General features: G+C 42.4%; 1 protein-coding gene across 14 annotated transcripts in view; it reads right to left on the reverse strand.

Moving 5' to 3' along the window:
* LOC130210401 (unconventional myosin-XVIIIa-like) overlaps positions 1–13,041 on the reverse strand; it is a 118,340-nt gene that overhangs the window by 3,600 nt on the left and 101,699 nt on the right. For 9 of the 14 annotated variants that reach the window (XM_056440651.1, XM_056440652.1, XM_056440642.1 and 6 more), the window contains 5 exons: positions 12,540–12,725; positions 12,263–12,402; positions 11,077–11,121; positions 4,631–4,753; positions 999–2,510 (listed from right to left, as the gene is read on the reverse strand). In XM_056440651.1, coding sequence (XP_056296626.1) covers positions 1,007–2,510; positions 4,631–4,753; positions 11,077–11,121; positions 12,263–12,402; positions 12,540–12,725 — 1,998 coding nt within the window. In that variant the 3' untranslated portion in view covers positions 999–1,006. The remainder of the gene's footprint in view (positions 1–998; positions 2,511–4,630; positions 4,754–11,076; positions 11,122–12,262; positions 12,403–12,539; positions 12,726–13,041) is intronic. The other 5 variants (XM_056440656.1, XM_056440648.1, XM_056440643.1 and 2 more) reach the window with 4 other exon arrangements.

Here is a 13,041-nt window from a genome sequence, read left to right on the forward strand (position 1 = left end):
CTTCTATATTTACAGTTTTTTTCTTCTAAACTTGACAGTTATTTGCCCAGCTGGTGATGAGGTTGTCTTCATTTGTTTGTGTTTGTCTCTTTGCTTTGTGTCCTTGTTTTGCAGCTTGTTGAGCTCCTATAACCAGCACAAGCTAGCTGTGCATATTGTCAGGTTAGCCTTTGCTCTCGCATTCAGTGGGCACAGCAACTCTTGCAATGTGACACAACAGGCGCATGCAATAGGGCTTTGTGTTATTATTGTTCCTAAGGGACTGCATCAAAGCCATTCAAATACCAAACGCAAAGCACTGCAACAGATGTCTTTCCATCCTCTCATAATGTTACAGTTGTCATGTGAATCAGCTTTATTAAATTACAAACCTGCTGAAAATTAAGTGGTTACCAAAATCTAAATATGATCCAAAAAAAGAAAAAAATCATCTCCAATGACTATAATGAACAAGAAAATACATCCAAACGGCTTAAAAATTACAAACTGGGGGTTAATTACTGTCAACTGTTATTTGTAATCAAAGCTTGGGGTCTAAATATACCTGCACTGGCTGAAAGGAGAAGTGTATTATGGTCCATCTTATTAAATTCTTGTTATTTTTGCCTGCTGGGACTATAGATTTCAGAGGCATCTCGGGATTGATTAAAGTCCGACATAACATTCATATTGAGTGCAGCTTCTCACTAACTACACCACCCAGCTCCTTAAGAGTACTCAATGAAGGCCTTACTAGACTAAAAGAAAATCAGCCACAGAGGTCGTACTCCCAATGGTTTGACATGAAACTGAGAGGGGGTAGTAGTAAACATCAACAATTGTTAGCATGCCCGAGACACATCATCAAAAGCAAACCAGACATTTTAATTCTGAATTGTAAATTTCTAATGCAACTCAGACTCGTGCTGATGGATGGGTTAAATAGTCTTTGATTGGTTAGGTAACAACATGCTTCAAAAACACTCTTCAAGGCAAGTCCATTTCAGGCAACGACCTACTGCCTGCCTCAGTCACTGTCCGGCCGATACAGGTACTTCATCATCAGGTTGTCCACCCTCTTCTTCCTCTTTTTATCATCCTTTTTGTTCATTGGCTGGCTCTCACTCGGGGGTCGAGCTTCTCCGTCGCTTTCAGGGCTGGACACCTTTCTATCCGGGGCCCTCTTCACACTGCTGGAGCTTCGGTAGGAAATGGTTGAAGCCCCAGAACTTGACCCAGAGTCCGACTTGGAATCTGAAGACGAAGATGAGGAAGAAGACGAAGATTGCTCCTTCTTCTTGGACTTCTTCTTGGACTTCTTGGATCTCCTCTTGGAGCTGCTCCTGTGACGATGGTCGTCTCCTGAGCTGTCGGACTCTGAGCTATGGCTTCTCTTCTTTTTCTTGCTCTTGCCTTTGCTCTTACTGCGATGGCGACTGCTGCAGCTGCTGCCGCCGCGGGACGATCTTGTGCAATCCACTGCAGATGCAGAGCGACTAAGACTGCTGACAGGGCGACTACCATCTCCATTACGGATACTTTTGTTGTCGTCTTTATCATTCTGAGATTTTTCTTCTTCAGCATTAGAGTCTTCCAAGCTCCTGCGCTTAAATGTGATTGGTTTGAAACTCAGCACCTCATTGATGGCTTTCTCCAGGTCAGGGTCGAGGTAGTTGCGATGACCAACTGGTTTGATATCCAATTGGATATTATCAATTGGGTCATTATCAGCAGTTGATGATCTGGCTTGTGGGGGTGGCATGGAGATGCTGCGGCCAGTGGAGGCGTGAGGACTGGATGCCGACCTCTCGGTGAAAGCCACACTACGAATATCGTCAATGTCAACATCAAACTCGCTCAGGCGGCAGCTGCGTGCCAGCGACATATGGGAATCAGCTCGGCTAACACTTCCAGGACTGCGGCCCCCAGACCGTCTGCTAAAGCAAGGGCTACTGGGACTGCTTCCATACAGTGACCGCCCGCCTCGGCCCTCATCTAAGTGTGAGGCGCTTTGGCGGCGTCCATGTGGGCTTGACAGACCTAAACTGATGGTAGACTTAGCATCATTTTCTGGGCTTAACCCAAGACGTGTGGAGGCCCGACTTGGTGCCGTGTATGAAATTACTGATTCTTTGTCAAAGTCGGCCCAACGGCTGTCCATACCTTTCCTGGCCCGGCTGTTGGCCTCTGAATAGGCCTGGGAGATGCATGATTCTCTGTCATGCATGTCATTTCCTGCCTGGGACTTTCTCCTGGAGCTGACTGAGAAGGTATCATCCAAGTTTTTGGGTTTTGGCTTATGGAGGGATAGAGTCTCTTCTGACTCTGCATTCTCCTTGAGGGCACTGAAGAGGGCATCCCCTTTGCCACTGATGGAATAATTAAGGTTGGAGCGTTTTCTGTAGCTGAGAGAGCTCATCACTGACATTGGCCTGTTCGTATCAACGTCTTTGCCCTCTTTATTAACCTCTTTCCATTCCTTACCCTCTTTCCTCTCTTTCCCTTCCTTTGCATCTACATTTACAGCAAATCTAGAAAGAAGCAACAGTGGAGGACGAAGGAATGAAGACAATGGGAGAGAAAATGAAAAAGATGAGGTATCGAGTCAAGTGGAAGGGAAAGAAGAGAATACAAATTAATAAATAAAACTTGACAAATAAAAAGAGAAATGTCATGAAATTTAGCCAACTAATGTACAGAAAAGCGATGAAAAAAAGAGATTAGGAGAATGAAACATGAGACAACTGAAAAGGAACTAAAAGACAGCTGAAAAACCTACCGAGAACCGATGAAGGCCACAGTAATGATTAGAATGGTAAAAAAAAAAAAAAAAAAATCTTACAAACCAACTTTGAAGTAATCTAAAAGTTTTGGCATGAGAAAAAACTTTGAGGGCCAGTGCGTAAGATTCCAGGAAACATAATACGTCTTTTGTGGGGGAGTTTTTCCTGTACCGGTGCAAGGGTCAGAGGAAGTCTTGTGTCTACAGATTGTTAAACCGACAGACAAATGTGTGTACAAATTGTGTATGACTACATAGAACTAAACATATGTGTGTCTTTGTTACTGTAACGCCATGTCGCGGATTCCGCTTGCCCGGCACAAAAAAAGTAAACACTGGCTTTAGAGAGACTTTAGCATTTCTTTGTTACCTGAAGGTCACCGACCTGCAACAACGTGAGTCGCCAAGTGCAAAATGTCCTTGCTTCTAAAATAACAAGGCAACGGTCTTGAAATATATCCCACGGTTTTGCACTCAGCTTTTCATATTTCAGCACTCTTGGAAAGGGAGGAGTGAGTGTGGTTGGTTGCAATCTACAACTACACTGCTAGTTGCCACCGAATCGTAGATACTGGACCTTAAAGTGTCAACATCATTTGAGAGGCAATGTTTTAGCCTTTTAAATATAAATTTACTCTATTTAATGTTTTTTTTTCTTTTTTCTTGAAGTTGAAAACAAGATAAATTCTTAGCCTTTATGATATAGACCAGACAGATACTAGACAGTGGAGAAGGAGAATGGCAACTTGTAGCAAAGGGGCGACAAGTTCAATTCAATTCAGTTTATTTGTATAGCCCATTTTCACAAATTACAAATTTGTCTCAGAGTGCTTTACAATCTGTACACATAGACATCCCTGTCCCAGAACCTCACATCGGGGAAGGAAGTTGGATTCTGCTGTAAGGACCCCGCCTTGGTGCATGGGTGCTCTTTCAGGTGAGCTATTTGGCACCCCTGAAACCTCTATCTAAATCTATTTCTACAACTATTCTACATAACAAAAGGCATGCTCAGGAAAATTGATTTTAAAACATTTGCTGAGAATAAGGAGGATGTGCTACTTTCTCTCTATTTGGTATGCCAGACTGATGGGGTTTAGGGTAACACTTACTGTTGTGTTGCAGTAAAAACACAGGTTAAATGTACTGAAACTCAATTAGTGTTAGCGAACATTTTCCATTTTGGTGGAACATTTTCCAGTAATTTTACTGAATATACTAAAAAAATTACATTAAATTCCATATTTCTTTGAATATTGAACTGGGGTACTTCCTGTTTAATACTGATCTCAAACAGTAAATCCTATGACAATTAATGAAACTTCAACAACATAATTTGTGTGAACTGAAAATTAGATTCAAACCAAACAAAGCTTAAACAACCCGATAAACTTGAGAAACCTTTTTACCCCATTATTTTGATCTATCCATTGTTAAATGTCTGAGAGAACTGGTCAAGAAATTCGGTGTACCGGGGCAAATGGCAATTCCAGTCACTTAAATGCTGTGACTACAAGGGCCAGTGTTGGCTTATCCTCAGTGTTTGACCTTTGGAACATGCCAAGAGAGATTCAACTTTTTATAACTTTGAAAAGTTGGTAGTGGCTGAGCTGAGGGAGGGCAGTTAAATCTTCTGGTAAGAAGAAAACTCTGGGGCAATTTAAACTGTCAGCTGGCAGACACAATGATATATCTTAGCAAGTGGCTCAGGTACACTATACCATCTGGCCATTGGGCATGTCAATACATCGACCACAGAGGTGGGTTTGTTTTTAGGAAAAAAAAGTTCCCTCTTCACAGAGCAGGCAACCATAAAGAAAAAGCAGCTTGAAAATACATTTCTGTAATTGCAGCTGCTTTTGTACTGACCTGGAGCTCTTGAGGCTGCCATCGTCTGACAGGTTCTTGGTGGAACCTTTGCTTTTTGACAACCAGGATTTCACCCCATCTACACGATCCTCCACCTCAGAGTCTGTGTCTGAATCCCCCTGACTGGTAAGAGTCAGAGATAGGAAAACAAGTCAGCGGAAGCAAAGGAGAGACAAGGTGGAAAAGGAGGTTATGCATAGAAAAACGAGAGAAAAGAGAAGTTATGGCTATTCACAGATGAGAGACGAAGGTAAAAGAAATGTTGGTGTAAAAGGCGAGTCAACACTGGTATAAATGTTCCTGTAATTCTCTGTAGCTGCGGAGACAAAGAATGGAGAATACGCTGTTTGTGTTAGTGTGGAAGCAAAGAAGGATTGTGACATTCATACTGGATAAAAGACAGCACATGCTCAAAAGATTCCAGTTAACACTCAAACATGCCCACGAGAGGTTGTATCGCCGTAAACACCACACTGACAGTTCTTACTGTTGTCACTATGAGATAAGTGCTTCACTTTCATGGTCGTACATCTAGCTGGCACTCAGGCATCCAACAAGCATTCTACCTTTACTGTCCCAAAGCCACTTCAGAGCCGTAATAGGACCATGGCAGAAACACCAGCCACCCATAGAGCTTGCTTTATAGGAACCTTCTTTTTTTTACAAACTGGCTTGTATTTTTATAGGTGTGGCCAACCCTGCTGGTGGTATGATAAGAGTAAATGGTAAATGGACCTGTACTTGTACAGCGCTTTTCTAGTCTTGCAACCACTTGAAGCTCATCATACACTGATGGGAGCTGCCACCTGCCCATCTGGACTAACGAGCATTCAGACACCGCAGGAACAGCCTGCGGTGGAAAATCGGGATTAAGTGTTGCCCAAGGGCACATCGACATACTAGCAGGGTATCGAACAGTCAATCCTTTGAATAAAGGATGACCCTGCTCACTACTAAGCCAGACTCCCCACTGAGATCAGGATTGAACTTAATGTTCAAATAATTATTTGTTGAGGTTGTGTGCTTACATATCCTACATTTGCATTCATAAATGTGTTCAAAAAAATGTGGTTTCACAATAGGATTTGGTGTGATGGTGGAATCTTCGATACTCGAGTGGCGTTCTTATGATGGCCTTTATGCAGAAATGTATTAGCACAGGGGTCGCGAGCCATATATGGCTCCCAGACAATTTTGAGTTGAAAAAAAAAATCTCCGCCCGCCCCCTTGTAATTTTCTCTATCGCGCCAGATTACAGCAGAAGTAATTCTCTACAGCATGTCATTCTGTCTCTACGTGTCGCGTTAACACTTCTCAGCTCCCCCCCCCCCCCCCCCCCATAGCATCATGCAGCACCAGAAGTCTCAATAAACGCAAAAATACTATATGGCTGTCAATGAAATATATTTAGAAATATTTGGCTTTTATGGCTCCCCCAGTCAAAAAGGTTCCTGACCCCTGCATTAGCATATGAGACTTGTATGATTAACTCTGGGCATAGTAATAATATTTCTGTTATTGGAGAAGGATGATTTCACTTCATACATCTTTAGCAATGTACACATTCCTTCAGAGGAAGTGCACCTGACTTGCATTGGCCGTCAAATTGGAATAAAGCAAAAAATATATTTACAAAATCTATTGCTGTTAACTTCATATTTGTATATCTACAATGTTTCTGTCTAAACAGGGTTCATTAGGAAATAACTGCATATACTAAATAAAGATTAGATCCAAACCACTTAAAAAAGAGTTGCGTCAAACAAGTCCAGATTTACCTTTCATCGGGTAATTATTGGCGTCACCAATCCTGCATGCACACACGCAGTCATCTGCAGACACGCATAACATCCCTTCTTGACAGAATGATTTGGTACACAGCTGGGAACTGCACCGTTTTCCCTCTCAATTATCATTACACAGATGAACTACTGTGAGCCATGGCGTAAAATAGAAGGCTTGTCATAAAATTTGACACAGATGGAAAGAACGCAACACTCATTAAGTGCTGTCAAAGCCCAGAGCTGGTGTGGCGCTGTGAAATTAAGTTGTTACAGCTTAATAGTCCTACAGAGACACAGGAGGGTTACGTCACATCTCTTCATCGGTTTCAGAAAGCCTCCCATCTTGTCGGGGAAGGGAGAGAAAAAAATGTCTCCAGCACACAGAGCTCTGAGAGGCCCAATGCCACCTATAATTAAAATCATTAGCAGTCAGAGACAAAAGCTCACCGGATTTCAAAGGGGAGATTGCAAATAATGGCTTGCCCATTGATATCCAAACGCATAGCCTGCTGGCTTTAATGGAATACAATAACCTTGGATTGTAAGGCTTGGCTGGAGAGAAGCTGACTCAGCTTTACAAAAAATGCCTCTGCTATTAGACAATCTGGGGATTTGCTGCTGCCTACGGTTATGATGACAGAGCAAAGTACATGGGGCCAGATCCGTCTCAATAATTGCAACTGCACACAGAGAGACTCACAAATGCAAACCGAAGATTCATACATGTGCACAGAACAATTCACAAATATATTGAATTTATAAATGCACGCAGAACAATTTACAAATGCACACGTAAATAAATTACGATTTATATCAATGTAAATGAAAAATCACTAATATATTTGTGCATTTGTATGTGTATTTGTCTATTTGTTTGTGGATTTATATGTATTTATTTGTGGACTGGCATCATTTTCTTTCAGTCCACATATTGTTACACTGTCCTCAAGGAGGAGGGCGGGCACACAAAGCGCAGGACTTTGTATCCTGTGGTTCGGGTAACTAACTAACATTGCCTCAAGGCAGTCATCAAGCTATAGTTGCTACAATATTTTTGTAAAATAAATTTCAATGGTTGACAGTCAATGTTTTGGTGCTACGTCCATTAAGGTTCTCATCTGTGTAATAATGTCATGAAACAGTTAGAGCACATCATCTTCTCTGGTCTACAGCCAAAACTACAATTGTGGGCAATATATAATTGAGCACTTTGCACATATGTCAACCACAATTTATGTCCTTGACCACCATACCATTAGCTAAGTCCTGCCAAAAGCCTGGGGGAAGCAAACAAACAGAGTGCCGAGGAGACATTCATTGTCTGTGACATTCTGCCGCCATTGGTTGTACATCTCTGTGACACACTATTACATTCATCATTAGCTTCTATGGATCCTCCTGCTCTGCTCCCCCGTGTCCCTGGGTCTTATAGACATCACAGTTTGTGAATCCGATATATGAAACTGTCAGCCCAGTGAAGTCCCTGTGGCTTTGGAGCCCAGATGGGCATATGCATCGTCTCCAAGACCGCGTGGAAACATCAGCTCGGAGAGCTCCTCCACAGTGTCACATAGACAGGTAACGCCGTTAATCTGTACTGCAAGACTTCCACTGCAGCGAGCGCCGAGTTCGAAGCACAAATCCAAATCGTAATTTATTAGCTATACTAAAAGCCAACTGAAGCTATAAAAGCGTAGTCAATTATCTGTGCTGATTTACATTTAAAATTCTTATGAGACTTAACAGTTTTAAAGAAGGTCTTCAGAGATACATCACTCAGTGCGTTTACATGATGGTATAATTCGAATCTTGCTTTAGTCGGACTATGCTATCTTTTGGGGGATCTGCTGTTATCCCAATATACATGGCAGTGAGTAATTCGAATCATTGGCCGAAAGCATGTCATATCCGATACGATAGGTGGCGCTGTTTTCATTACAACTCGTGATACAGCCATTTCCGCTTGACCTCTTCACCACCACCAACAACAACATTTCGAGAAAGATGGCGAACAGAGAGCGAGGCGAAGCTACATCCCTCTACTGTTCTTCCATGGTGTTAATAGGAGTACAGCGACTGCAAATGGCGCTATTGGCTGAGTTGATAACGGAGAGAAGACGCCGTCGCCGAAGGTACACGGAGAATTTTTTTTATCGCCTCTTTGGACTCCCGGGTCACGACATGGGAGGGAGGGAGGAGGAGGCGGCGGATCTCGAGCATGCGCAAAGACGCAAAGTCCAGTTCGAATCGAATTCAGAGTTACATGCCGCGAGAGTCGAATTATCAACTGGATCGGACCGAGCTATCCAGGGGTGTTAATCGGACCGAAGTCGGACCGCACATAGTCCGACTAAGGTGTTTACATGAAACGGATAATTCGATTTCAGTCCGACTAAGCCAATAATTCGATTGCACCGAGTTATGTCCATGTATCCCCCGGGCCTCTGAGTCGGAGGGCCGAGAACATGTTTGGTTGCCGGCTGCGCCAGTAGTGGCACGAGACACAAAGGAAACTAATTGAGGATAGGGGAGTTGTTTGTGGGCGTGGCCTCCAATATATCACATTCAGTGTCACGAATGGTAACAGTCAAACTCGTGAAAGTCAAAACTCCACACCAAAATGTATTAATCTTGTTCAGGAACATGAAGTCAACTGTCTGCCATGAGGAACATGAAACACAATAACTGTTTTTGTTTGTAACGGTGTGTAAATCCTTGCAGTCGCAGGACACCAGGCTCTATGTCACCGATGGATGCTTTGATTGCTCTCAAAAAGAAAAACTACAACTACAATAAATCCAGGGCCAAATGAGTGGCGGTGTTTTGGCCACACCAACATTTATTTTTTACAACTATCAGTATTTAATATTGTATTGGGCTCTAAAAAAGAATGTTGGCATTGTACGTTTTGGTCATTGGACATTTGTGCATTCAGTCAGAGCCAGTAAAGTAGTACCAGAGAAAGGGAGGTGGTATATCAAGCAACTGTAAATGAAAGTTATTTGGCGCAATATTTTTTTAAACATGCGTTAAATAATTCTGAAACGTCAACACTCAACACAATTTTTTCCTGAACCGATGTGAGGTCCCAGGACAGAGGATGTCGTACGTGTACAGATTGTAAAGCCCCCTGAGAATAATTTGTAATTTGTGATTTTGGGCTATACTAAATAATTTTAATTGAATTAAGAAGAAAACAACACAATACTTGTTCCTTATATTGTTCCTAGCTGCAGCTAAATGTCTGTATAAAATGACATCATATTTGAGAAACTAAAAACATTCTGACTGAATTATGCATTACCCTGTCGTGAAACCAAACATCTAAAGTGTAAATGTCTTCCATGTCCTCAACAGAGCACATCTCATTTAAAGAGCAAGAAATAAACCCCAATATGATTTCAATGACATCTTAAATTCACATTTATCGAGCAGATATTCTAATGATAGCCTTTCTTGAGAATATGTATTTTGGAGCAGCTTCATATACAATTGAATTGTACTGTAATCATGTTAATGTGTTCAAATGTATAGCTCCATAATTTCTATTTCACAGAAATAGAAATGTATGATGTGTCTCACCCAAACACCAGTAAATATTTCGATTCCAATGCGACGGTGCTAACAGCTCATTACAAATCAAAACACGACACACTCGGATTATTAATTCCTTTACAGCCGGAGGACTGGAATGGCTGTGAGTCAGAGGTTAATGCTGCGTGTATGCTCCTCGCCTGGTGAGCAAGACAGCTTTTTGTATCACATTTGAGGGGTTTGCATTATTAAGCAAGGGCGAGTCAAAGACTGATGAGGAACACACCCTTTCTTCCTCCTGTCAAGAGGGCAGTCAAACCGAGCCACAGTCACATCCAGCCCCAGAGCGGCCTGATGAAATATTAGGATGGCCCAGGGAGCGAGAGGCTGACTTGTCGCCGACTGCTGTTACAACACAACACAGCAGTGTCTGACATGATGCCCTCAGACCAAGGTAGTAACCCCCCCCCCGACAGCTGCGTAAAGGAAGAACTGTGAGCATGATCTGAACCAAAAAGATCAGGAAACTTGTGCCTTTCAATTCACAAAGCTTTACAAAGCGGTAACCACACAGTGAATCTGAAAAGGGAAACTTATTTCATGCTGGGGCTTAAGCAACATATTGTCAGTGGTAGCCATGCAACTCAGCATGTGAGGCCGTGCAATCAAGAGTGGCATCAACTGGGGGTTGAGGGAATCTCTAAGCACTGTTGATGATGCATTATCCCAGAGCCTTCACCCATCAAAGGAAAATCCCCCCTTGGCTTTAATGATCCACTGTATCTTCCATAGGGCACTCCTTCCTGATTGAATTGTTGACCATGAGTGCACCTGCAACTGAGCCATCATGTTTTGATTCTGAGGGCCTGACAACAAAAGCTGATGTCTTGAAATAGATGAGGAATCAGGGAACATTTCAAAACATTATAATTGGCCCGGAATGCCAGGCGCATTCCAAATATTATTTTTTCTCTGTCTGGGGGGATTTTTCCTTTGCACATATCTCATTTAGCCGGTGTGACAGCATGAAGTGATTGCTTTCCACTCTCAACTTCTCTACACATTCAAAGACTGTAGAATACTGCATCATGTCCAGTGGTGCAAAAAAATGAAGTTCAAGTTCCTCACGCTCTGTTCTGTCTTTTCTGATACTTTGTCACCATGTCTTGCAAACTGGTCGTGATGATGAAGGGTGGAGGGTCAAAGAAGAAAAGACAATACAGAAAAACAAAAGACAACAGAAAGGAAAAACAGGAAATAAGAACGTAAATAAAGCTCATACATATCTCAAGAAATGTGTGTGTCATGGAAGATGCTGTGATGATAGCCTATCTGTACGGCATGCATCCTGTTTTAGGTACATTGACTCCTGTGCCACCTGTGAGACACCATCTTGTGTCTTGTCTACGGAAGAGGAAGAAGCCTTACAGAGCGTGTTCTAATAAGTCACAGAGCTGTCTACTGCTGCTGGAGTTGAACCAGAGGTTAGCTGGAGGACAGCTGTCTATTTTGAGTGTTGATCTGAGAAGGAAGCCTCTTCAAGGTGCACAATAAGTGTGGTACATGACCAGAAAATTCACTATCTGGAGATTTTTGATTGGATGGTTGAATTTGTCATTGGTCACATGGCAGTATGACACAAATCCGCTCTCATTACAGTTTAACATAACAGGCTTATCTGCAGGGTGTGATAACTATTATTATCCTCTCCTCATAGAGATCAATGCTACTCTCCGACAAGAGGTATAAAATAGCTCAAGTACAAATATATTTGAAATGTATCTCAGTAAAGTTCTGCAACCTGAGAACAGTAGAGTGCAAACAACAATCAAATGAGGAATGGACTTGAACTTAAGTCAGTACGTGGTTACCCCAGCTACTCATAAATTCACCTGCCAACACCTCAAAAGCTCAATCATGAACAGGTTGAATCCTTATTGAATCCTTATTGTTTACCAAAGAGAAACATCACACGTTGGTGAGATTTAGGGGCGTTTATGTGTTGGCCGATCATTTCTGGTTCTATGGCTGTAGCTTGAGATGCTAGTGACAGATAGTGAAATGGTTGTTGCGATGGAACCAGACAACCTCACTCTGGTGACGAGACGCTTTGTTCTACAAACAGACTTGTGACTGATCTGCTCTCCCATTCATTCAGCATTTATAGACCTGCTGATGAAAATGCTAAGAAGTGTCTGAAAGCTCAAGAAAATGGTAGTTAGGGACCTTATAGTGAAAATGATGATCAGAGAGACATTTAGCTAATTTTCACTCAGCTGACAGCTGAACCATCCTCGTGTGTTTATGCTTGTACTTGTTGATCAGGTCTTCATTGTCGTCACTCTCCATCTCGTCCTCGATGGCTGCCTGGAGGTCACCGATCCTCTTGAAGGCCAGCTTGAGGTCAGTCTGCAGGCTCTGATTAGCAGCCTCTAAGCTCTCAATGTCCATTTCCTGTTAATGAGACACAAGTCAGCAGAGCGGGACCAACGGTTAATTTGTTGTTGATAGACTCCATGCAGGCTCTCCTAAATTAACGGTGCTGCCGGCTCATTGATAATTGTAAGTAAGTTGTCTCATTGTGACCTTACCAGCTCGTGTTTTTTGCGGCTGGCCTCGGCTTCTTTTTTGGCCAGTTCACCCATCTCCTCTTTGACGTCGCGGATCTGTCTCTGCTGACGTTTGTTCTGTTCCTTCTCTCGATTCTCGCTGCTGCTACGTTGGTCTCGTTCCTCTGTCAGCTTCTCCAAGTTCTCTTTCAGTCGAGCTACAAGGGTCTGAGCAGCAATACATAGAGATGTTTCCAGAACAAGGTCAGACCATATACAGTGGGTACGGAAAGAATTAAGACCTCTTTAAAATGTTCACTCTTTGTTTCATTGCAGCCATTTTCTAAAATCAAAAAAGTTAATTTTATGTCTCATTAATGTACACTCGGCACCCCATCTTAACAGAAAAAAAACAAAATTTAGACATTTTCGCAAATGTATTAAAAGATAAAAACTGAAATATCACAAAAGGCAAGCCCGCTCTTTCATTTGAATGAAGTCAGTCTGTCAGCGGAGTCAGGACACCAGCCAGAACCTTGAACCT

Source organism: Pseudoliparis swirei, chromosome 20 (assembly GCF_029220125.1).
Source record: "Pseudoliparis swirei isolate HS2019 ecotype Mariana Trench chromosome 20, NWPU_hadal_v1, whole genome shotgun sequence".
Lineage (NCBI taxonomy): Eukaryota > Metazoa > Chordata > Actinopteri > Perciformes > Liparidae > Pseudoliparis > Pseudoliparis swirei.